The sequence below is a fragment of the Trachymyrmex cornetzi genome, unplaced genomic scaffold (assembly GCF_001594075.2).
Source record: "Trachymyrmex cornetzi isolate Tcor2-1 unplaced genomic scaffold, Tcor1.1 scaffold138, whole genome shotgun sequence".
NCBI classification, from domain to species: Eukaryota; Metazoa; Arthropoda; class Insecta; order Hymenoptera; family Formicidae; genus Trachymyrmex; species Trachymyrmex cornetzi.
This window is the reverse complement of record NW_017295960.1, coordinates 1,974,718-2,001,416: the sequence shown is the minus strand read 5'-3', so window position 1 is coordinate 2,001,416 and position 26,699 is coordinate 1,974,718. Positions and strand designations below refer to the sequence as shown.

The following is a 26,699-nucleotide window of genomic DNA, read 5'->3' as shown; positions in this document are numbered from 1 at the left end:
AAATGCTGATTTATAAATGTATACGCAGAGGCAGAGCGGAGCTCAACACGCTAGTCCTTAATTTAAAACCAAAGTAAAAGCAACATTGTGTAGCGTTTAAGAATCTCTATTACGTATACACACCTGTGTGTCTATACAGACATAATTATAATTAACAATTCCAATCATTGTAATTAGGTAAATGAACTAACCGATAAGCAGATAGGTAAAAAATAAGCCACTCATTATGTGTATATCATCTTATTTTTCATTCATAATTTTTCACTACACAATTAACAACATTTTACCTAGGAGAGCCTTTCGTCAGCTAGGATTATTCTGTATCTGTATTCTGTATATTGTTTTCTATTGCAACTATTAAAACTGATTGTCAACTTATAAACCGGTCCATTATACCTTTCTTCACCGATAGTTTCCTTTCCTAATCAAATTAATTATGCACATTCGTGCAGACTGAACTTTTTCTTCTTTAAGAAATATTTTACTTTAAATCTGTACTTACGCGCATTTTTTTCTGCTGAAAAACTTAGCTGGAATCAGTTTTGAAAAATAATGAAAATTCATTGTGTATATAATTAATAATATAATAATCATAATCCAAATAATTCAAAAAAAGAAAATCAGTCCTGAAATTCATTGAGTTCGGACAAAGCCAAATATGTCCATTGATTTCGGAATTTAAATTTTTCGGAACTTAAATCTGTGAGATGATAATGTATTTTTTAATTACGAGATGTAGGATTTTCTAATCTTTGTCGCAGTATTGTCAATAACTTCTCTTTTCATTTTTAATCAAACGTTGATATTTAACTAAAATTTTTCAATTAAATGTAAAACAAAATGGCTTATTCCACGTACACCTGGTGAATTTGGTGAAAAATACAAACTTTAATTCTACGAAAAGAATTAAAGTTTGTATTTTTCACCAAATTCACCAGGTGTACGTGGAATAAGCCATTTTGTTTTACATTTAATTGTTACTTGATCCACGGTCGTTTATTGTTATATTTAAAATTTTTCAGTGTTCTCTTTTTAATCATCTATAATGATTAGTGTTTGATAAAGGAATATTTTTGCAGGAGGAAGAAGAGCCTTGTGATCATATGTCAATGTATATTTTTCCTTTTGTATAGCACAGAAGATAACAATTACTATTGTATTACATTACATTTGTTGTCATTCTGGACATAGAGATAATGACGATGATCATGACAGTCTATAAAAGACAGACAGTGATGATGATAATGTTGAACAATTATAGTAGAAACGAAGTACTTAGATAGATTTTAATAGAAATATGTTTCTTAAACATCTAGTTGCGCCGTTCGAATTCAGTTTTCCTTTTCTGTAATTTGACAAACGAGACTAAATTGAAATCTATTAAAAGTAGATTATTACTAGACTGCTTATAATCTTGATACACATTAATTACTCGATTTGCGTGTGTATTAGTTGTCCATAAATAATTTTAATTCTTCGTAAAAAAAAATATCTTGTTACGTAATTGGTGTTACTTAATAACGATACTAAAATTTTTTATTTATTAAATACGTTCATCTAATACGTTTATCGTATAAAACATTCGTAACGATAAATTGAAATTACATTAAAAAATCCAATGTTATAAATTTAATTCTGTTATAAGTCTTTCAAATTAATAAAACAAGAATTGTATACAAAACATCTTATTATGTCAGAATCTTACGAATTCGAATGAGTTCGTACGTCACAACAAGATTACATACATAATTCACGTTATCTACAAAGGAAACAGATCGGTAATAGTGATTATGACATAATTCCTTGACTGCGCTTTCGAAAAAAAACGCTAGCGCATTTTTCCTATTTATATATATATCTTAAATTATTAAAACGCTAGTTTTACAGCCCGAAACGCTCTTTCGTCCGCGACAAACGCGTTTGAAAAACTCACTAGAATTCTGTACATTAATGAAATCACCCGCTACTTCATGATCATCAATGTAAACTCAATCAATATCGACAGGTACCATGCTGATATATCTCAGTATACAGGATATAGCTTAAAATAAATACGATTGGTCTATGTCCTAACGCTCAGTGATCGCGGCACAATATATCAATTAAGAATACGATAAATTTCTTGCAAACTATTTGCAAAATCTGTCCAAATATTTTCATGTGAGATAGCTCGTGATGAGTACGCAATTTACAAATTGTACACGAATTGCATATAAGTACGATCGTCAAAGAGAGCACGGTTTATTGTTCACCTTTATCGTTTGACGCAATTCTATACGGGATTTATGAATGCTATTGGAAGATCTCAAACAGAACTTCAATACTAATATCTTTTAGAAAAGCGCAGAAGAGAGAGTTATCTAATAGATATTTACACTGTGATGAAATTTAATTAAAGCTAGCGCTAAAACTTACCGCACAAACAAAAAAGTACACAAGGACATAAGAAATATATATTGTCGGTCAGTAACTTTGAACTCTTTCTCATGTTAATCTTTTATATATTAAAATCAGTAAAAGTTCTAATTACGTTATTGCATAGCAATAATTATATAATAATTATTATGTTAAGACAAATTTCGTTTCGAAAAATTTAGTAAATTTTCAATAATATTGCTGGCTGTTTCTTATTTTATTTTGTCTTGTTTTTGTGATGAAAAAGCGCTCATATAATAATTCAAATACATTAACTTCAAACTTGATTTTTAAAGAGTAACATTTAAGCTGCTCACCGACAATGTATGTATAACATAAATAAACATTTAGTAAACTTGCGAAAGCCTTAATTATATCAGCGATAGACTGCTCGATAAACTCAGAAAAGATAGTAAATAAATCGGCAATCGGATATATAACGCCTAATAACGTAAAAAAAAATCACAGTTTCATTTAAGTCTAGATTCGTATGTATACATAAGCGGTATTAAATAATTATACTATTTACAATCTCGAGGAAAGCCTCGACGCGACCTATCAAGCCACACGAGACACGCTCTAATAATTAATCAATTAATAATATAATATATCCTCTCGATCAGCCCCATTCGAGAACGATAGTATATCCATTACGAGAGAGATCTAGAGAGAGAGGGAGAGAGAGAGAGAGAGAGAGAGAGAATATAGTTAATAATGTAACATTTATAAAATAATGTTCGTCTCGTGCTCGCACTTGTGAATACAATTATTTTGATCCGGTACTTTGACATGGGTGAAGTTTTTCGCGCTTTGTCGTATTAAAATAAAAGACAAGCAACGATAAGGCGTTTCTCGATAAAAAGTACGTTCTCCACGTAATTTCAATAGTAATTGCATTCTAGAAACAATAGTTTCAATATGAACCAGTAATTGTTGCTTTTCTTATTCGCTTAACACGATTCTAATTTGAGACCTGCTGCTAAAGAATTTAATTATCGCAAGTATTTAATCAAATTCTTTTAATTATCGCAAATCAAAAAGAATGTTTAAAAAAAGATTCAATAGAATTCTAGCGACATTTTAATAAAAACTATTGCTAAATTAATTATTTGCGAGAAAATAATTTCTACTTGCAGTCTCTATATCTTTGCCAATTAATTACTGACTTATACGACACTTAATTACGATACGATTTTCGATTCTATTCCGCTTATAGCCGCTATCGCGGCTAATGTCTTTTACTTTACTACTGCATTAGCACAATTGCCTAACTAACAAACACACGCAATCTCGTGGGACGCAAAGGGAAAGGGTTGCTTTGATTGAATATACACGTAATATGCATATAATGGCATTCGCGAGAACATCTCGCATGTATAAAAGTTTATCTCTCTCATCTAATATCTCGCTATCTCTTAAACGGTAAGGTCTTTTCTATGAGGACAGTCGTCTGATGATGATACTCTACGCACACAACACCACGAGAAGTCGAGATCTATAGTATAAGAAACTTAAATTTCAGATTTTAATTCGGCGTTTACTATACATATCATTCTTTTAAATACTAAAACGCACTTATATAGTTTCGTTGGGATATTTAGAAATTATAATATCCGGCTTTAATAAACGCGGACACACGGAGAAAGTTATCTTTAACATTGGTAAAGTTTGAAACATACGTGAAATGAATTGCATTATTCATCTCGTTCATGTATGCAGTTATTAAACATATCATTAACGTATACAATTGGAAACGAGTACAATTAATGAGAGATGCCAAAGATCGTGGACTAACGGCTATAATTTATAGATATGAATTGATTTTATAGAATATCCTGACAGCCTCAAAATGCGAGCATTGTCCAACGCTCTAAATGCTTAGTACATATCCGCTTTCACATTTTTCAGAGTTAACAAAACGACTGTATCCCTTAAAACTTTAACTCGTCCGCCTCTAACATGCGTGCCTCTGGCACACTATGCCTTATACACGTATATACACATCATGTATTCGATAAAATTAACAAGACATGAATATGATTTCGTATGATCCATTGTCTTTTATCAACGTCTCTATTTTTTTACGGCTAATTTTTCACGCCTTTACATATCGATGATCTATGTACACCGATTATCTATCAAGTATACAAAGTATTATTCGTCTTTTATAGAGCTACGTTTGCGTATTTATACGAGTGTATATATGTATATACGCGTTCGTGTCAAATTAACACCAAAAAAGGACCCATTCTTTTAAATAAAAGATATTTTATACAGCAATTTTTATTCAAAATCGTAAATCGAGATAATTTTCGCTAACCCGTTCGAGATCACTGTTCGGATCCTTTTTGTATTAATTACTAATTAAGCTATTCATCAGTCATACGACACGTAAGACAAAAACTTTGTGCGATAGATGATACGCGAGAATACAGCGGCCTTCGAAAGTTATATGTATATATATTTATATGTTTAAATTTGTTTATATCTATAGCATAGAGATATATCAAGAGTTACCTTCTTGCAGTATAATAGTTTCAAGTAGATCCTAGCCATTAAAAGCCATTCTCGGTTCTAACTATGAACAGTGTTTGCTATCGACAGCCACTATTGAAAAATAAAACTCTAATGTACATCCAGTCTACTTCGGACGATTCTCTCTGTTGGATCATTTTGACTTAGAGATAGTGAGTATGCACAACGCGCGATGAGATCTCCATCTTTTTATTAATAGTTTTTTTTTGCTGGTGATTTCTCTTCTTTATTTCGAGAAGCACATCTATTATTATTATTATTATTATTGTAGTGTTAAATCTAGTATCTACTATTAATATACTACTATTGTTACTGTCGCTGCTGCTGCTAAATACTACTAAATTACACATTTGTTAGCGTCTCATTATTATTCTTCCTCTTTCTATTAATATCATATTATCAGTTATTAATATTAGTATCATCAATAATCAACGTAATCATTAGCGATACATTGTTAATCTTATTATTGTTATTGTTATTTAAAGTTTACTATTTATTGTTACGGTTACTTTTGTTTTTGCTGTTGCTATTATTGCGAGCATGCTCTTCTCAGTGTGTTACAAGCTGCACATTAATTCCCTTGGTCCTGGTCCCAGTTCCTGCTACTGTCCGCTTGTGTTCGCAATGACGATCGAAAGGATGACTCAGTCCTTACATATATAGCAAAGATACACTCAATCAATTAACGTATTATTATCGGACCATCATTGGACGTGGCTAAAAACCTCAACGTAAATTCTACAAATGTACGTAACATAAAACACTGGAAGACTTTACAATGCCAGGAGTATTATTTATAATTTTAGAGATCACACCGTATCTCATAATTAGGGATACGCCACCTACAAATCCTAAAATCATAGGGCTATATACATTCTACGTTCTTCGCAAATGGACATTGATTTTATATTAATAACAGTTGATAACATAATTTGAAAGACGAGAGCTATTTAAGACGTTGCAAAGATCGTGTTCAACGGTGTACCATAAATTACGTGATTTATTAAATCGGGATCATTGTTCATTCAGTTCGCTCAATAAATGCAAATTTCCAACATTCGTAATTTAAGTTAAATAGATCTCAATTATCGTGCCTAAATTAACGACAGTAAAAAACTACGAAGAGGAAATTAATATTTCTACGATCCATCTATTCATCGTACATTTTAGCGCAACACAGCGTTTTTACCTGAGATACGAATAAATCGTTATATGAAAAAAGAAGACGTTAGAATGTACAAATGTATAACGATCCTTTTTTTATATCAAGGGTTTTAAAGGATTGAGTAGAAAACACTGATCTCCTTCATCTATTTCCATTTCTTCGGACATTTTCATAAGTTCCGATGAAAAAATCAATTGTGCCTTGCAAAAACAGTGACGCCTATTCTTTGGCAATGTGTACAATAGTTTCTTCCAGACAGCTCTAAGCTTATAATTTGTATACGCGATTATGTGAGACAAGGCAGTGATTATAGCACGTGATAGAATTTTTATTTTTCATTATCATTTATGATGCACCCGACAATTTGGTTTAGTTAACTGAATTCATTTTAATGCTTTAGCACTAACTATCCTCTTTTAAAGATTATAATTCTATCCGTGATATATACATAAATACAGAACGATCATACGAAACGGATTGAATCCAATCTGTTAAACTCGTAATAAATTCGCAAAACCCCATACATTGAAGTCTATCTTAAAAAGACGTAGATTCTTGACGTTACTTTATGTACTATCTAGTACATATTATAGTGGCGAAAGGTAGAGGAAAAATATCTAGAGATTGCGAAATATATATATATACATATAAATTTATAAATATATAAAAATATGTATACCAAAAAAATTTTTTACAAAGCCAATAAGATTTGCAAGAGGTGGATTCAACTCGTTTGATATTATCGTTTCTCAAGTAGGAAACGAAAATCTAATTAACCAGAGCTGATATATCATACAACACCGAGCCCTTAAGTTCTTGCAGACATTAACAATCTTCGCGTCGTATTAACGCTGCGTACTTGTCTAAAGTGACTCGTGTTTATCAATAATAATCAATGTCCGTACACAGAATGAGCTAGGAACCTACAGCGGCTATCTTACATATATCAGAGAAATATCTCTAGTTTTCGCGGCTGTTTCAATTACAACTACGAATGCCATTCCGTTGCGAATAGAATCTTAAATTTTTTCATCGGATGCCGCCGGTCGTGATGAGATCTAATCATAATGTACAACACGCACCGCCTTACAGAACGATCTATCGAAAGACCGAAAGTCTATCTGAAATGTACAAAGCGCTTTTTTTTTCGTTTCTCTCTCCTTGACAATCTTAGAAATGGTCTCCTGCAAATACGGAATCTCTTGCACCGTGCAGATCCAGCATAGATTCCAAGCTTCGCGACGTAGCGTCTCTCTTTCTCTTTTCTATTATGTATCGCAGTGTATGTACGCTTTTATTCTCTCTCTCTTTCAGCGCTAAATCAACGCGGCTTTGTCTGAAATCACATTCACACGATGCTCTGTATATTGAACACATATTGCGTATTACGTGTGTGAGTATGTGTGTATATATATATATGTGTGTGTGTGTGTGTGTGTATACGTATTTACATTTATCTATAATGCATTTGTTGGAGAGTGCATCTTTTAGCAAGTGCATTTTCATCCTATTAGAAGAATATAGCGATATCATTCCGCTAATAATATATAGTATAATCTATCTCGACTCCGCTGTCTTACTACTGACCTCTTCGTCGGGAGCAGCTTGGGTGATGCTCGCCAGAAGCGGTTGTTGCTGCACTTGCAGAGGAGCGGTCCCGCTCGCCGCTGTGCTCGCCGCACCGTGCGACGGGGCCGCCTGTTTACCGTACTTAACGGTATCCTGCTGCGGTGCGCTTTGCGACTGGAGTTCCGGTCTTCGGAGGTAAGCGGCTGCCTCCTTTTTTGGCGGTACCACTGGCTTATTCGGTGGTACCGGGGGCGGCACGCCGCGCGAGATCGGTGGCTTTTTCGCGGGCAGGATACCACCGCCGCCGCTACCACCACTGGCGGCGACGGCAGAGGATGCTTGAACAGTGGGGCTTGCGGCAGGACTTGAAGACTGGCCAACGTGAAAACCGAGCTTCCCCGCAGCGGCGACGGCGGCTTGCGACGATGTGATAAGTTTAGCCGCGGCGGCAGCCGCGGTACTAACGGGCGCAGGTACAACCGGCTGTCGCTTCTCTACGGCCTGAGGAATTAACATACAACCATGACCGATTTCGGAGAGCCGAGCAGCTGCAGAGACGGTCGCTTTCGTACACGCTCCGCCGCCAGACACAAGAACGAGCACACCGTTAAAAAAACGTTATTCTCGGGCTGCAAGGGATGGTGGAAGAAAAAGAACCATACCAAAGAACTAATCCAAAGCAGAGAGAGAAACAGAGACAGACTCGGTGGAAAGTAGGGACGATAGCTACGAAAAAATGGTCAAAGACCGCAGAGGAGGAGAGAGAAACACCGTTATTTAAGCAGCAAACGAGGTCACAACTCAGGTCGAGATTTTCGAGATGCTGAAATCAAATTGTGCGTGTATCAACTTGTGCTGTTAATAGATAATTGCGGAGAAGCATCTTTTTTTGTGGCATACTCGCAAATCATCAGAGTAAGACGTATTTGAGACGCAGTTTGAGTTACCAAGGAATATATTAGTAAAATTTAATAGATGTTCAGAGAGAATACACGAGATACAGGAAAGACTAATTTTTAAGAAATAAATATTTCAATCTGCAAACTGTATTGGGATGTTATTATATAACAATTCCAATTTGGCCAAGTTCATCTATTTGTTAAGATGTGCTGCAAACCAACTAAATAGTAGAGTACGTCAAAGTTCATGAGACCGTAAGACCGTATAATTTAGTAATTGCGATTACGCTATTGCGATTAGGAAGTCAAGCTGGGGCAATTTGTAAATAAAGCTCAGAAATGAGTTGCATACAATCTTTTTTTTAATTGTAGGAATCGGTCGATGTACACATGTGAAATAATAATAATAATCTTATGTACACAAAATAAAAGTATCGTAATAAAATATAACTCTAGATATCAATAATGTGCTAACTTATAAGATTGGTATACATATAGTGGAAGTGTATGTAATATTGCGAGTGTATAATAATTGGTTACATCAAAATTTTTAAATAAGTCGTGTACGTGAATGTGTATATAAAAGTATATACATGTATAATATAAAACAAATTTTGTTGAAATTAATCTTGTGGATATTTATAGTGATCTCATTTGTGAAGAAACGATTCTTAAACTTTAGTGCATCATTTGATATAAGTAATAGAAGTAGCGAGAATATAATTTGAAACAATGCGACAGAAAAAATATCTTGTGCATCAAATATAAAATTATGTAGAAGCTAAGAGAATTATTCAGAGCAAGCGAAACTCACTTTTCTAATTTAATTTCTTAATTCATTTCGTTTGAATAAATAATATTCAATATTATTCCGTAAATATTTCTGTATTGTTATATGATGAACAGTGCAGAAATATTTTGTATCTTTGTTTTTTAGTCAAATGCATAAAAGAACAAAACAAATTGATGATTAAACGTAACCAAAATGTATACGTGTCTTTATCAGAAAAATTAATACATATAATAAATACATAAAAACATCTGCTTTTTTAAATTAAACAAAAAAAAATTAATTGTAATAACTACATAGTTGCAATAAATATATGACTAAAATGCGATTTATGATCTATAAAAATATGGAAATAAGATAAATATAAGACTAGAGAAAAGCTTATAAAATGCTCGTGTAAAATCAATGATAACAAATACAATATTTCTACTAAAGTAAAACTATAAGGTGTGATGTAATATATTATTCTTTAAATAGTTTAAATAACTCTTTTTATACATGATTCTCTCTGTTTCAATTGCAATACCAAAGATTATAAAATCAAGAACTCTCTCGAGTTGAAAAAAGAAATTTTTTTTAAATAAATATTTCAACTATTTTTACATTTTAAAGAGGTATAAATGTTTTGTTTCCTCAATCATTAATCAAGAATAAGATTTAATATCTGTATCAATGTGATACGCTGTGCGCAAAAAATTATTTTCATAAAAAATACTAAATTTCATGTATTTTTTGAATTATAAAGAGCCTACTTTTACGTTATTAATCTTTCTAGTAAAATTTCATGTCATTTTAGAAGACAAGATCTTATCTTATCTGATACAATTTACAACATATAATCTTTTTTCTTTTCAGAATTTATTTTTGAATAATACCTGACACGCAAATTTATATATATTATGTCGAATTAAAGTTAATCCCTATCTTTTGGACGAAACACAATACTGACTAAATTAGCAGATTTCTACTTTCAACTAAATTTTTCTATTGATATAATAATAAGTTATTCATTAGTTATCTTCTTCTTCTTTCGTCCTTTCTCTTTCAAGAAAATACTAGCAAAGTGCAAGTATTTCTTAACGTCGGATATAAAAATATCTATTGTGTGTAAACACTTTGCGCATGTATAAATAGGCTCTATATAATCTTTAGATTAACGTCGAGTGTGTAGGGAAATGTGGATAGGTTACCTGCGTATCTGAAGGAGCTGTAGATTCTCCACCCACAGATGTTAAATTAGGCGTATATGCAACTCCGCGAAGTGCTTGTCCAGGTGTTACAGACCTAGCAATTCCAGTCGCTAAAAAAAAAGAAAAGAATAATCATATATTCATCATTTAAAATGGCTGTGCAATTCATTTTGAAACTGAATGTTCACTCATATAAGATGTGTAATTTATACTTTATCAAAAAGCTCATTTATAAATAAATTACAAGTAAAATGCCTATAAGCCTTCATAGTTGTTGATATATAAATAATATATTTATAAAACGACATAATTCGCAAATAATTGAGATATATTTACCAACAAAGTTAACTGCAAACATTATAATTTTTTATTTGAGTCCTTCTCAATGCAGAAATCAAGTACAAATTACTGATTTAATATATAGATATACTCAAGGATATAATTTATTAGATTATACACATATATAATATACTGATATTTAAAAATATCTTACTTGGACCACTGACAGGAACACTGGACACTGTCGCAGTAGGTTGGACAACTTTACTGCTAACCATAGGTGTTCCTGTACCTAAGACTGCCCCTTTCACTGTGAAAGACATAAAAAATTACAAAAGATATAACTTTTTTATAATATCTAACGCATATTTTAAAGGCGATCTTGTAACCAAGTCCTTTTATTATTCACATTATTTAATAAGATCTTCTTTGATATGCGTAATTTCTATTTTTATAACTTTGCGTACTTGTTTGTGGAGCACTAGCCGGCCTTAGTGTCGGCATGGCGACTAAGTTCGCTGGTTTTGCAGGCGGTGGTGGTGGAGTTGCGCCAACTCCCCTGGCAGGACCGCGAGCCTGCGACTCTTTCCACGTGTCCATTTCGCCTCGTAACTTTTCTAATTCCGTTTCGAAATCCTTGGTTCTCTTTTCCTCTTTCACGAGGGCTTGCCGATATTGCTGCCTCTCTATATCAAATTGCGCTAATTGTTTTTCCAATTCCGCTTCCATCTGCAGTGACTTTTTACTCTCTTCCTCGAGACCCTCGGCCATTGAATCTATCCTAACTTTCTCTTCACTGAGTATTTGAGCCAAATCCTCAGATCGTTTCCTCTCCTCAATGTACTTCATAATAATCTTTTTACGTTCTGCTAAGAGGAGCAGGACTATCTGTTTCTGTCGACTCTTCTCTTCCTCGAGATGATCGTTAATTTTCTTTAACTCCATCTCTAATCTCTTCTTTTCTTGTTTCTCTAATTCTAACTCTTTCTTTAATCTTGTCCGCTCTTTCTCAAGACCATAAGTGATATCGTCACCTTGAGCAGTATCATGTTCATGTTTTCGCTTCTCTTCTTCCAGTTCTTTAATTACCTAAAGATATTTATTTATAATGTAAAACAACAATTATAAAACAAAAATAATTATAGTAACACTATTTTGTAATATTATCTTACAATATTTATGTTATATATATATATATACCGCATTATTACTACAAAACGTGACAACAAATACGATAAAATAAGCGTACCGCTCTGTGCCTAATTTCTGCATCTCTAAGGACTTTAGTCATTCTACATTGCGCCTTTCTTTGTTGTGTCACTAGTGCTTCAAGACTAGCGACTTGTTGATCAATTTGATTTCCTTCAACACCAATAACACCACCTACTATCGCAACGTCCCGAGCTAATGCCGCATGTGGATCTGCAGTACTGCTAAGATACCGGGAACTTAGAAGGTGTTTCATTTTTTCTGACTGAAAGGAAAAATGATAGTAGTTATACAACAAGCCAAACGACGTTATGTAATATACTCTGGAAGTTAAGAGACACAATTAAAGAGCTTGTAAGATTAACACATTTTTTTTTAAATAAATCCTTTATCTTTTATATCATTTAAAAATGATATGGTGAGATAATAGTGATAAGGTGACATCAAATAACGTTTTTAATGTCAAAAAGACGTTATAAAAATGTCATCTTGTTACTTGAGTAATACTGAAATAAACAAATATTAAATCTCACTGTATATGTATGTTTTTTTACAGTTATGATGCAATAATTTTATAACGTGTTATACTGTCCAAGGTAAAAAAACTTGCTAGTTATAGTTAAACAAGAACATCACTACAAGGTTTTTTTAGAAATGATTCTTTAACAGTAACAGCTATATGATTTTAATTACTTTTAATGCCGCTATCACTATGTCTCTTGCTTGGAGCTCGCCTTCCAGATATCCCAGTAACTTCAGCAAATCAGTTTTGCTCAGCTCCATCTTTGGATTACGCTACAAATATATACAAAGCAATCATTAAACATTTTGCAAATTTATATTAAATATAACTATCAGAAATTAAAAGATATAGATTCAAAAGATTAAGAAATCAAAACTAGATACAGAAAGGACTAAAAAGCCAACTCTTTAGCCCTTTTCGTACTCTCTGAATTCTTTGGAGTAGACTCTCACTTTAAAGAGTAAAAATTGAATTAATCTTAAAAAAGAGTGGCTCAATTTTTAATCTTTAAGAGTGAGATTTTATTCAGAGTGAGATTCACTCTAAAAGTTTTAAAGAGTTCTCTAGTTTTGATAACTATCACACATCACAGTTTACGCAAAGCCTTTTTTGCTTAACTCCAAGAGGATTTATACCAAGAATATACCTTGAGAGTATTGGAGGAACTCTTGTCCAACGGTTCGATGTTGTTGGCCTGTTGTTGCTGCTGCAATTGTTGCTGGGATTGCGATTGTGACGGCTGAGTGCCAGAGGTGAGTGCCTTCGCGACCGAGATGGTGGCCGCGCTGGTCAGGACGGTGGTACCCGGCGACGGCGACGGCGACGGCGCCGACGTCAACGGTGGCCCATTTGCCGTCGTAGTCGTCGTTGTCGTCGTCGTTGTCATTGCCGACGTTATGCCGGGCGAGGAGACATTGACGGCGGCCTGATTCTGCGATGCCATCGTTACGCTCTAACGTAGAGGGTACTCTATTTACCTACTGTCGACCTACGAGGGCGAGTGGTTGTCGTTGCCTCCTGGCTACGGCGCGGCTCGATAAGGGCGACCTTGTGAAACTCGCTTGCGCTTGTTCGCTCGCTCGTTCGCACTTCGCCTGAGCGCGCCCCAAGCTGCTCCTACGTCGACTTCCTCACCCCTCGATCCGGAGATTCACCACGGCCGTCACGGGACGCGCGAGCACCCCCGCCGGACACCCAGCGGCCCAGGACGCTCGCCACATCGCCGACACGGGACCGATGGCCACGCGTTCCTCTTCTTCCCGTCGTCGTCGTCGTTGTCGTTCTTCTCTCCGTCTTCCTCGTCCTTCTTCTTGTCGCCGTCGTCGACGTCGTCGTCGTCGTTCTCTCGTCGCCGGTACCTTGGTTGTTACTCCGGTCGTCGGATCGACGCTTCACGCCGACGAAAACGTATTAACGTGGCGGCATCCGGCGCGACGGGCTGCCCAGGCTGCTCTGCCTCTCGCTTACGCTACGTTCGTTCCCTTGACAAATCAAGCGCACAAAGCGCAGCCAGCTCTACGGCTACGGCACGGTCAAGCGAAATTCGATGAATCGTCTCCTCTCCTCGTGAAAGGCGCTCCGATCTACCATCGATATCGATTCCGCGCCGGAGTCGGATATCGAATGGTCGACGATCGATCCAGTCACGGTCGCCGCGGCGAAATACGAAGTGCCGAGGACGCAACTTCACAGTTTGCTATTTTTCTTTCTGAGAGAAAAAGATGCTGACGCACGACGCTTATTGTCAGCATCAAAATAGGGACCGAAATTTATATTAGACAATAAAAACGCATAATGATAAGGATTATGTACGTATAGAGCGCCCATGAATGTAAGTAATCTAGCTGACGCTGGAAGTTTAATAGAATAGTATTTCTATAACGCAGGAACACTGTTATGTATCATGTTCATTACTATATATAATACTATATATAAATATTACTACCATACTATTTACTACCAGAGAAGTTTCTCTCTGCTACTACTACTATATATATATATATATATACAGGGTGTCCCGACCTTTTTTGCCAATCACTTTTGTGTAGATAGAGCGTACTAAACTGAGTCAAAAAGTCCTCTATCATTTTGCAATTTTCGCAATAGTGAACAAGATATTAATTACTAAAAATTGCAAAATATTAGTCTTAAATAATTTTTTACTCAAATACTATCAACTTTATAGAAAAACTGCAAGAGACAAAAATTATTTATTTTCTTCTCATAAAGTTCTGAGAATTTTTTCAGAATTTTTTAATACCGTATTTTCTCATGTTGATAAAAATAAGAAAATGCAGTATCAATTATAGATAGAGAGAGAGGGGGGACTTTTCGACTCAGTTTAGTCTGCTCTATCTATACAAAAGTGATTGGCAAAAAAGGTCGGGACACCCTGTATATATATATATACACACATAGGCCCGTATTCAGAACGCGCTTACAACGATGTTAGCACGCTAACATACTATACTTTACGTCACGCATATTATAGAATTTCAGAGATAAAAGTGCGCTTTTATCGATAAAAGCGCGTTCTGAATACGGGCCATAGTATACTACTAAACATATATAAAACTATTCATACGGCACTGCTCTGACTGCCCAGTCAGAAATGATAATGGAATTGACATCGAATCGGTGTCGATTCGACGTCGAGAACATCAAATCGACGTCGATTTGATGTCGATTCCATTATCATTTCTGACTAATGGGGATTGTTGTGGAAAATTTTCAGAAATGTTTCACATCTCATGTGCAACAATTTTGAAAGGATTCTGCAATATGTCATATGAAATGTTTTAAACAGAAATGTTTCTAAAATATCTATCATATACAGTAAATTGAAAAATATATTTAAACAGAACAAAAATCGTCATGATGTTAAAAAGGCTCCAAATGTTTACTAAAAGTCAAATTTGTTATCAATCATAATTCAATTTAATGTCATTTTGATGTTATTGTGAGTTGTTTTATTTTAATTGCGAAAAACTTTTGTATATGAGTAATAAATTTTACTTCAGAAATGATATTTAAATATATATATTTAATTGATACTTAAATAATACTTAAATTTATTATGTTGAAATAATAAGTTTAAGTATTATTTAAGTATATCTCAATCTTAAGTATATATTTAAATATCATTTTTGAAGTACTAGAAATAGCTGAAATCTTTTTGACAATATTTCAAAAAAATTGCAGATTTTTTTCTGCAACATTTCATCAACCTTTCAACGAAGTTTTATGTGCAAGAATTACGGATATTTTGCTATTCCAGAGCTGTCTCAAAAATGCTACAGGCATATTTTGCAATTTTTATGAAATGTTTCACTTTTCAGTTGAAAAATTTCTGAGATATTTCTGAAAACTTTCGATGCTGTATGCGGCACTATCATATAATAGTTCTATAACAGTAATATATTCTACTATACAGTATATTCATCAAGCTATTATTTAAATGTTTTTATAATTATAGGAACTCTAGATTTATACAGGGTGCTCCCAAATTAAATCGCCAAACTCAAAATATGAATTTAAAACTTTAATTAAAGTAAAATTTTCCTAGGCTTACTCGCAAATGCTAATTCGTTCGAGAAATATTGACTTCTTAAATTATTATACTTATACAGGAATAAAGGTAATTCTTTATAAAAACTTATACATAAATTTTGAAAAAATATTCTTTAAAAATATTATTGGCTATAAATGGAGATAAATGAAGATAATTCTATTATAAACCTTTTTTATTAGACAAATTATCCAATTACATTTTACATAAACGTCTTTATATTAGAAATGCAACTGGATAATTTTCTTTATTATATGTTTTATGCAGCTTTGCAAGTTTTTTTATCTTCCAGCATTTACGAATACAATTGTACAATTATATAACCTGAACAGTTTTTACTTTTCTTTATACATGCCCGATTTTTAGATAGAATCAGCAAAGCAATTTAAAGCCGAAAAGTCGTCTGGATCTTCAAATCCCAATTACATAGTTCGCGGAAGATTAATTTGATCAATTTTGAATTTGTCACGATAAATGGAGCAATTTCCTACAGTGCCCTCTCTCACGGATAAAAAAGGCTGTTTACCGCAACGACATCTCTCGTTTTTACAACAATTCGATAGAAACGAGTTACGAGGGAGACCTAGGAAGTGGGGAGAACCGTCTGGTCGGAACCGTCGTATGCATATGGTGCCATTTGTGTTTGTTATCGTTGGTGTTACGCGGATGGTGCTGTGGGTGCTGGTCTCGGTATAGTCTCCCCCGCGGTGCGAAGCGCAGGATGGGCAACCAGGTGGCACGTGTCGGAAATGCGTCGCATAGGAAGGTGGAATCCGCGCCTGCGGCAGGCGCCGGTAACGGGAATCACGGCGCGAACATCACTGCCTCTTCCAACGCTGCCGCCGCCGCCGTCGTCGTCTCCAAGAGCGAGCCGGACCATCACAACTCTCACACGCAGTTCTTCCCGATCGAGAACCTCGCCAAGGTACAACGGCCCGCTCGGTCGATTTAAAATCGTTCTCGAACCTCAATAGCAGGCCGTACTCTTGGTGCCTTGGACAATCGTTCGGGAAAAACGTGGAGCGATATGACCTCTGTTGCCAAACATTTCTACAGCTGTTTGGGAGAACGACAAAACCTCTTTCCACCTGGTTTTTTAAATTATTTTTCTCATGTCGATGTATTTTTTGTTTGGCTGCACTGCAACTCGTGGAAGTCATTTCATGTTCCTCATGCAATCACTTTGTGAATATTTTTATTATGATTCTCTGGATATTCTGAAATCATGAATCACACCTTTTTTTCCTGTCAATTATATAAGTTAACATTTGGAAATATGTAACTATAAATGGATGATATAGAGATTGAGTCTCAGTCACATAACTTACTTTTAAAGACAGTTGATAATATTAAAAACTAAGTGACAAATTATTCAGAAACTGTTCATGGGAAAATATATTTGAGATAGGGAATTGTGGAATTAATTCGAAAGAACAATATCATTTCCATTTTTTTTCATTTTGAAATCCCAAGACTCCGTACTCCCTGTGTTTCGTTATATCATTTCTTTGCATACAGGTTAGTAACCATATCTTATACGTAACTAGCTGTTATCAAAAGCTAGCATTACCTGGCTAGTTTTATTTATATAATGAAAACATGCAATCTTCTTTGTTTGCAAACAGAAGTATAGAAATTGTTTTACTTATATATCTCTGATCTCTCCAATATATTTAATGATTCTTATTTTACAAACATGAGTATAAAAAACAATTGAAGTGTTCCTTGGATTAAATTTTAATATTTATAATTAGTAATATTCTTAATACTGATATTGTATATTTTGCAGATATTGTCGCATCTTGCTCACCAAGAGGCACACGTTAATGGTATTACCAAATCTATATTTGAAAAGTACTTATTTCCTACTCATTCTGAGCTAAGCGAGAGGCTCTTTACTTATCTACACCACAATGCTCATGCCACGACTGCATATATAAGTACAACAGCTTTCAAGCAGCAATCTGAGAAATTTTTGTCAGTAATGAACGACCAAGCTATACTGGAGAATTATGTAAAAATATATTCTGACCTAAAAAATGGTGGCAATGTTACTCCCGAAACGCTGCGAGCATTATTGACATCTTGCTATCAGCTGGCAATGGAAAGCAACAACACCAGTTCGTGCCTTCATTCGCAACAGATAATAAATGCAGTTGTTATTTCATGTGTTAGTAAATTTATTCTTTTAATGCAATATAAATGCAATAGTATAAATATGTACTGCAATTTAATTATTGTATAATGTAACTATTCACAAGTACGTAAGCACAGAATTGGCATTTTGAATGAATAATTTATATTACTATGTGATCTGTAATTGTTAAATCTAGGAATATTTTACAGTTTCACGGCAAGACTAGCTTGTCTACGAGTTATGTGAGCAATTGGATCGGGCAGCACTGCCCACGCCTTGTGTACGGCCTACAGCGGTACGTAGTACATGTGTTAACAACTGCTTATCGCAATGGTAAAGCGCTTCTGTCGAAAGAGCAGCCACAGCCTTCCGTAGATATACTTACTCCCGTATTGGAAAAGTCCGATCAAGAGTTCCCTCAAGTGGATTTGTTGCCAATAAGCTATGTTTGGGTGTTGTCATGTACACTACCACAGTGTTACCTCCAGGTACGTTGTTGCAGATTACACAATACTGATCGATATTATGTCATGCCCGTAAAGTATTTTGCATAAAGAGATTAATTATTATAGTCAATTAGTATTACATATATATGCATAACTACGTATCTATGTGCGTGATGTGTATGTGTAGACCAACGATTCACCGAAGGATATAACTCACGCTTTGATAGCCAGAAGAACAGGCAGTATTTGTCCAAAGCATTGGACGTTACTGTACAATAGCGGAGAGCATGGGACTGGGGCTAATCGCTTCCTTCACCATGTATTAGGTTACAGAGGTCCCACTCTGCTAATTGTAAGAGCCGCTAACGTAGAGAGGAATGAGGAATGTCCGACGTATTGCGTGTGCTCGGCCGTCGAGTGGCGAGAAAGTCATCTCTATTGGGGCGACGAAGACTCGATAGGCATTCAACTAATTCCGTCCTATAAAGTCATGGAGAAAGGTCCGAAAGTACTATATTTGAACACGAATATCAGGGGTTACCCACACGGTTTACGATTCGGTAGCGATCCTCGTTCGCCGCTTATTAGCATCGACGAATCATTCCACTCGGTGACTATCGCCGGCGCGCCTTATCGTATCGCCAGTTTAGAAGTCTGGGGTTGTGGCGATACGAAGCTAAGGTAATGTCTTGCAAACTATGAGATGAAACAGTTTGTTGTTGCAAGGAGTGATAACATGAGATGCTATTACATTTGCAGAGAGAAGCAATTGGAAATTAAGAAGTGGCAGGTGAAAGAAGCGGAGAAACAGAGGGTCGTCAAATTAAGTGCGAGCGATTGGCTGGATCATCCTGATCGTTACTTACTAGAGTTAGCCGGCAGAGCTTCGTACAACGAATCTAACAATTAGAGCCGCGAAACAATAATGTGCGTGCTCAAATAACTGCTCATATTATTACTTTATTATTTTACTTTGTACATATGTATATAGCGTCAAAGATATTATCAGAATTTCTGTACTTATGTGTTGTACGAAGTACGTATGAAATGTGATTATGTGACTTACGTGAAATACAGGGACTTATGCTTGACGTACTTAAAGCACAAGTGCCAGTTTGTAATTGTCTAGTTTTCTTTTTTCAGTATTTCCTTATAAAACGATATTATTTGTTATATTTTATAAATGTCTTTCATTTAATGGATTTGTTTATAAAATGATTATTTTTTAAAGTATTTTTCTAAAATTTTTTAATTTACTATTTTAGAAATTATGTTTTTATTTGATTTTCACAAAATAACTTGGTAAATTTTATTTTGATAATCGATTTGCATTGTTTTCTGATATTTATATAAAAAAAATACGCATATAAAGTTGAAAATAAATATATTTTTGTACAAAACTTCGTACATACTTATATATCTCGCATATTTGTATATTTCGCAAGGTTTACATTGATTGTGCGTGATGCTATTTTATGAAACATTAACAAAATGCAAATATTAGTTTATCAATCTGTTTTTCATTGTTACAAAAAATCATTCAATTAGTCCTTGAATTCTTTATCACAATTGTCAATTCTATGAATGAGACTTTTCCAGCTAAAATCTTCCTCACCATCTTGCAAATTTATCACATTCTTTTCCTCGATAACATCAAACAAGTTTTTAAATGGCACATATCTAAGTAACGTGACTTTATCACCGATTATAATCAGCTTGTGCCTTGCGCGAGTGATGGCTACCGTCAAGCGTCGCTGATCATCTAATATCTCAAATTCTTTCTTCGTGTCGCTTTCGACACTCTTCGTACACGAGTATAGTATAACATCTTTATCACGTCCTTGGTACTTATCTACAGTATTTACTTCCACTTCTTTATCTATGACCTTTTTTAATAAATTTATATGAGCATTGTAAGGCGCAATAATTCCTATATTTCTAGCGCACACGCCCGCCTCAGTGAGCACCTGGACGAGACGCAAAATAATAGCGACTTCCCAAATGTTGGAGTACATCTGATCCAATATAACGTCTCTACTGCCAGATTCTACATTCAAATTGTAAGTGCTACCAGTATTGAGCACCACCACTGAGTCATTCAAGTTCCTGGAGAGCGCACTTCTCACCCACCTCTCGCAAGACGAGAGAACTTGCTCCATATTTGTGCCAGTCAAAGTCGCATTCTCTACCTGCTTGTTGCCAGAAACTAACTTACCACGATACGTCGCTTCATTGGCTAGCCTCATGATCCTTCCATTCATTCTGTACTGCTTCCAGAGATTGATAGTGTTATTGTCGCTATCTAGCCTAATGAACAGAGATTCGTCTGCGCCGAGTTTCGCGGCAGTCTTGTTTTTGATGATGGGTGGTAGCTGATCTGGGTCTCCGACAAGGATAAACTTGCGTGCGCTGTATAACGGTCGCAATACCGTGGGCAACATGATTTGCGCGCTTTCGTCAACTACGCACACGTCGAAACTGCGTCTCCTAAGGAACGCGTGATACGCGCCGTAGCAAGTCACGCCGACAATACGTTTGCTGTTATAGAGTGTCTCCAGGTCCTCCGGTGAATCGCAACTCGCGAGAGCGTATTCCTCGTTCTTGCACGTCAACAGAGGATGGATCTGCTTTGTCGAACCGAGACGTAGAAAATCGATGTTCCGTTCCAGCAGCTTGAGAAGAATGTTGTCCACTGCGCTGTGCGTGTGCGCAGTAATTAGCACGCTGGAACCCAACTCCTGCAGCAACTCTATTAGAGCTACCAGCGTCTGCGTTTTCCCCGTTCCCGGCATACCTTTTATCAGAACGTATTCTTGGGCAGCTACTGCCTTCAGCACGACTCTCTGTTGATTCTCGTTTAGATCGTTTATTATCCTGGCGCTAACTGACACCATCGAACGTGGCAATTTTTCCACAAATGTAGCCGGTTTTTTATCGACGACAATGCGTCGAAGCTTGACGTATGTTTCATCGTTGTTCAACAAACCGGCTATGTTCGCGTAATTGAACGTAGACAGACCCGTAGAGGGGTATTTATCAATATGGAACGTAGAGTTTGTATACAATTGAGTAATATCTTTGTCCAATAGGACCTTAACAATGTCATACGAAACATGCATTATATATCCGGCAGCTATATTAACTCGTGCATCCGTGCTAACAATAATATAATTGTCCTCGGTGAATGTACCGCCAGGTACACTGTTTTCGATAGTTTCCTCCTTAATATTTACGCGTGCAAACTTATGCTGATATCTATGCTCTTGTTTTATCACCTTTCCAACAATCTTCAAATTGCAGATGCATGTTCCTTTCGCCTCCCTCTTCTCGGGACTTGTCGTCCATACGCTGCTTAAACTGCTATTATTGTTCTCGTAACTTTCTTCCAATTGCAGTAATGCGATCCACTTCATAATGTAGTCCAAATGTCTAGTCTCAATGTTGTCCTTCACCTCTTTAAGTAGCGCTGTTAACGGATGCGACAGTGACAAATTCGCGTTTGGGTCCCTCGCTAGATACGCACAGCACAGAGTCCGATAAGAACATCTGCTGCACGCACTGTGATGGTTTATCGGTTCAGGCAATTCCATCGGCCTTGGATCCGACTCCGAGTTTATGCTCCGTAGATCTTCGGGTTGTTTAGTGAAATAATGCGCCAAGGTATTTCGCAGCAGGATCAAGTCCCTCTTCTCGTGATGTCCGCTCTTAATTTCCTGCATCGCGTTTTCCTTTAGATATAACAGAAGTCCGGTATCGATATCTTGATCTCTGAAACCCATCATCATAAGATAGAGAATAACTTGGCCCTTATGCTCGAGAGAGTAGGAGGCTCTTCCAGTTTTTAACTCCAGAGGCATGATCTTCCTTCTCGAATTAATATTCACCTCCGCCGTCACATCTACCCTTCCCTTTATGCCCAGCTGCGGTATATAAACGGTCTCCTCAATGTCCTGTATGTTATTAATACTCCCTTGAAAGTTGTCCTTTAGATTGCTTATGTGATGCTGTTTGTTACCCATGATATAATGTTGAATGAACTCGAAAATTTTCGGAGCGTATTCCATCATGCGTTTCCGACAATCTACAAGCGACATTTCTGACGCGTAAAGATAGTCTATCGTGTCCTTCAATCGTAATATATCGTCCAACAGCTTGATCACGTCGGATAGGGTGCAGATATTCTCTCGCAATGCCTTTTGCAGCCACTGATGAACCAAAGATCCCACGGTCATCACGGAATAATCAGCGTTCAAATCTGGTAGCGACTCTATTTTCCTGAACTTCTCAGTCAAAACCGCTCGCCTGTTGCAAAATAAACCACCCATTATTGTCGTGCCAGATATTAACAAATCAGGCTGTGTGACGAGAAAACCGTTATTATTATCTACAATCCATTGTCGCGAACCTTTCGTAGCCTGTATCGTTACAATATCGTTAATCTTTACTTGTGCATCTTTCCAAAATCCTGAACATGCAACAAAGTCAATATCTTCAGATTTCAAGTGCCGTACCGTTAAAACAGTGACTTTCGATTCATGCTTCACGTCAATTATTTTACACCTTTCAAAGGTGGTAAAATTAATCTGCGCATGCCACTTTTGATCAAAGAAATCATCAAGCTCATCTCCATTTATCATCACAGAAAAGTCTTCGAAAGATTCCGTTTTCTTTAAATCGTGTAATTTAGCTTTTCCATGCTCAGATGTTTCCACAGCAGATTCCAAAGTACTAATATTTATATCTTGTTCTTTAAGAACATTATTATGAGTAACATCTGAAACATTTACACTTTTAATAATAACAGGATTTTGTAAAATATTTGCAGTTTGCTCGCTTTTTACTGTAATATCACCTTCCTTTTTAACTTTCTGAAGTACTGTATCTTTGCATGTAACTTCATTTTCCTTAAAATTACTATACGGTTCTTCAAAGTCTTTCAATATAGATAATAATACTGAATCATCATGTGATTCGAAATGTTCTGTCTTTGGAGTATAACGTTCTTTCAGTGACTTTTCACTTAAATTACATTTCTTTTTGCTCACATGGAATTCTTCTTCAAACGCGTTCTCTCTTTCCTTTCTTTTTCTTTCAATCGTAGTTTGAAATAAGCAGTTTTTATCTGATACAATCTTATTGTCATCTATCACAGCTTTTGGAATTTTTGTAAAAAATGATGATATTTTTGTCTGAGATTTATCGACATTATTAGAAATCTGTAAGAAAACAGAGAAAATTCTGGAGTAGTTTATCATACAAATTCATTTTAGTCTATCCTTCACATAAATAAAAATTGCTATGTATTGCTGTCTTCTGTTTTAACTGTGCTAAATGTCTTCCTAACAAACGCTAACTAACAATATAATATAACTATTAATTATAATTTCCCACTGAACAATAATTACAGTATATACAGTAAAGTATAATATAAAGTATGTTATATAATACATAACAGTTAAACGGAAGATTCTTAAACAAGCTGAAGAAAAATCAAAAGAAATAACAAAGAAAAAAATTTCCTGGTTTATGATTTCCTTTTTGCTTGACATCTATAATAAATTTAAGAACATCACTAAAGACCTTAAAATTAAACTACTGTTCTTTAGCTTAAATAAACTCAATTTAATAAAAGGACAAAAAGTTGTTCTCTCACAACAATTTAAGAAAAACGTCGTTTATACAATTTTCTGCAGATTGCAATGCATCCTATATAGAGCAGACTGGGAGGAAATTAAAAACTAGAATTACTGAACATAATGACATAAATAAAAAATCAGGCAATTTACGTTATATTTGAACATAGAGTCCACTTAGACCATGAATTTGATTACGATAAATCTTGGATAACGAAATATATTTGAGAAGAAGACCGATATCAGAAATGCTCAACATTCAAATACAAAAGAATGGGTTAAATGCAAAGTCAGACACTGAATTCCTACATACCTCAACATTCTAAATAATTTCAATAGTTCATGAGAACATATATGAGTTTGACTACTTATCTATATCATTTTTATTTTTATAACTCTTTTGTAACCACATGTTTTCTTCTTGTTTGGTGATATATCTTTACGTACATTTTTCATGCTTTAACTGTCATGTACAAAGTCTCTGTGTGCAGCAGGTAGATTATATCAATTTTCAATTAAATCACTTGTAATAAATAAAATATGGCAATTACATTCACTCTAACACTCAATGATAGATACTCTTCAAATTTGGTGGGAATCCTTGCTGCATCCTTTGATTTTTCATGCTGATTTATATTCCAAAGTCAATTATTGGCATCACTGAAGATGGTTCGAACGGAGTTAAAACATCTGATCAACTAATGTATTTGTAAGATCTTAGAATACAGAATTTTATTATCATGTACAAAGTATCGCATTAGTGAGTGCTCTCAATCAACTTCCACTCTCCTTATTGGCATAACAGTTATATTATTAAGTAGGAAATTATAACAGTTCTTCTGCTATCCAGAATGATTTTCCGACGTACAGATAACTAATAATTGTTATATTATGTTACATTGTTAGTTAACGTTTGCTGGATTGAATCTTTTCTAAAATTCAGAACCAAAAGAAGCATTTTAAAGTATTATTTTATAATTTTCAATATATTTTACCTTATAAAAACAGTAGTAGGAAGTATATAAAAAACAAAAAAATAGTAACGATTATCAAAATGTATATACAGATGTAAGTCGTAAATAAATAAAAGGTAAAGGTGCAATAAAGATCGATCCTCTTAAAAATCGATGAAATTATGCTCATTCGACGCGTTTTTCCATAAAAGGAAAGAATTTGGTAGAAAAAAGCGCCGCTCTGCCCCGCGAACCGAGATATTAAGCGTTAAAATTCACGACTATTCAGGTTAGGATATCTGTCATAAAATAAATTAAACGTATGTAGTAGTGCTTAGACAGTGTCCGCTTGGAATATTTCTAATCCATGTAGACAGTGGGGTGTGCGAGAACAGTCTTTTTAACTAGACAGTAAAAAAACCGTTCTCACACTCCACTGTCTACATGGGTTACAAATATTACAAACGGACACTGTCTAAGCACTACTACATACGTTTAATTTATTTTATGACAGATATCTTAACCTGAATAGTCGTGAACTTTAACGCTTAATATCTCGGTTCGCGGGGCAGAGCGGCGCTTTTTTCTACCAGATTCTTTCGTTTTATGGAAAAACGCGTCGAATGAGCATAATTTCATCGATTTTTAAGAGGATCGACCTTTATTGCACCTTTACCAAATAAAATACATTTTGTTTACCTTCCTCTGTGACAACTGACGTTTCTTCATATTTGCATGTAATATGCACGAAATGACTCTACATGTATTTTATGAATGTCAGATTAAAATGCTGTCACTTGTAGCTTAATACTAGCGTTAAGTATAGTGGAGTTTAAATCCTGTAGATATCTTATCAAGTCTTATCAAATCCTCTACGAAGAATTTTCGTTCCCGCGCAAACGTCTCTCATAAACGTCACCATCAATCACCATTTCGGCTATGAACCGGTTTTTCCACCTTTTGGTAAATTTTACCTGCTAGGTAAATCTGCCAATCCACGCATGTGATTGGGTAATTTTGCTACTTACCCGACAAGTAAAATTTACCAAAAGGTGGAACAACTGTGCCTATCAGAGAGAAATCACGACGCTATTAATTTAATTAAAAATTATCGTTGCTTCCGATGAACTTTCTTAGCTTGGCACGTACAAAATTGAAAACAAAGAAAAAGATTAAAAATCCTCACATACAGGCTGCCATATTGCACTACACCGTAAAGCTGGAAACACAATAGATACAGGCAATAGGCACAGGCAACAGGGAATAACGAGCCGTCGAATCAGAGCTTTGGGGTATAAGTTCGATTGTCACGTCCGTAATAGCTTGAAAATTTCTTTCCGAACGGACTTAGGTATAGTCCGACAGTAAACACGTGCACCAGAGAAGAA

The 26,699-nt window shown here is 35.3% G+C and overlaps 3 protein-coding genes across 4 annotated transcripts; 1 reads left to right on the top strand and 2 right to left on the bottom strand.

Moving 5' to 3' along the window:
* Positions 1-6,919: 6,919 nt before the first annotated feature.
* Positions 6,920-14,128, bottom strand: Naus (cortactin binding protein N-terminal like nausicaa). 2 transcript variants are annotated; one of them, XM_018522842.1, is made up of 8 exons: positions 13,221-14,128; positions 12,745-12,846; positions 12,092-12,316; positions 11,310-11,931; positions 11,057-11,152; positions 10,564-10,673; positions 7,703-8,185; positions 6,923-7,451 (listed from the first exon to the last, which is right to left on the bottom strand). In XM_018522842.1, exons 1-8 carry the CDS (start codon positions 13,515-13,517, stop codon positions 7,437-7,439), a joined length of 1,950 nt encoding a protein of 649 aa, XP_018378344.1. In that variant the 5' UTR covers positions 13,518-14,128; the 3' UTR covers positions 6,923-7,436. The 2 variants fall into 2 exon arrangements, with proteins under 2 accessions (XP_018378343.1, XP_018378344.1); XM_018522841.1 differs by having other exon boundaries at positions 6,920-8,185.
* Positions 14,129-16,685: 2,557 nt separating this feature from the next.
* On the top strand, positions 16,686-19,858 carry LOC108770918 (uncharacterized). Its single transcript, XM_018522681.1, has 5 exons — positions 16,686-17,067; positions 17,932-18,312; positions 18,489-18,767; positions 18,913-19,406; positions 19,485-19,858. Exons 1-5 carry the CDS (start codon positions 16,864-16,866, stop codon positions 19,633-19,635), a joined length of 1,509 nt encoding a protein of 502 aa, XP_018378183.1. The 5' UTR covers positions 16,686-16,863; the 3' UTR covers positions 19,636-19,858.
* A 280-nt stretch (positions 19,859-20,138) lies between these two features.
* Dna2 (DNA replication helicase/nuclease 2) lies at positions 20,139-26,373 on the bottom strand. The gene is made up of 2 exons (XM_018522851.1): positions 26,011-26,373; positions 20,139-23,941 (listed from the first exon to the last, which is right to left on the bottom strand). The coding sequence occupies exons 1-2, from the start codon at positions 26,038-26,040 to the stop codon at positions 20,270-20,272; spliced, it is 3,702 nt and encodes a 1,233-aa protein (XP_018378353.1). The 5' UTR covers positions 26,041-26,373; the 3' UTR covers positions 20,139-20,269.
* Between the last annotated feature and the right edge of the window lie 326 nt (positions 26,374-26,699).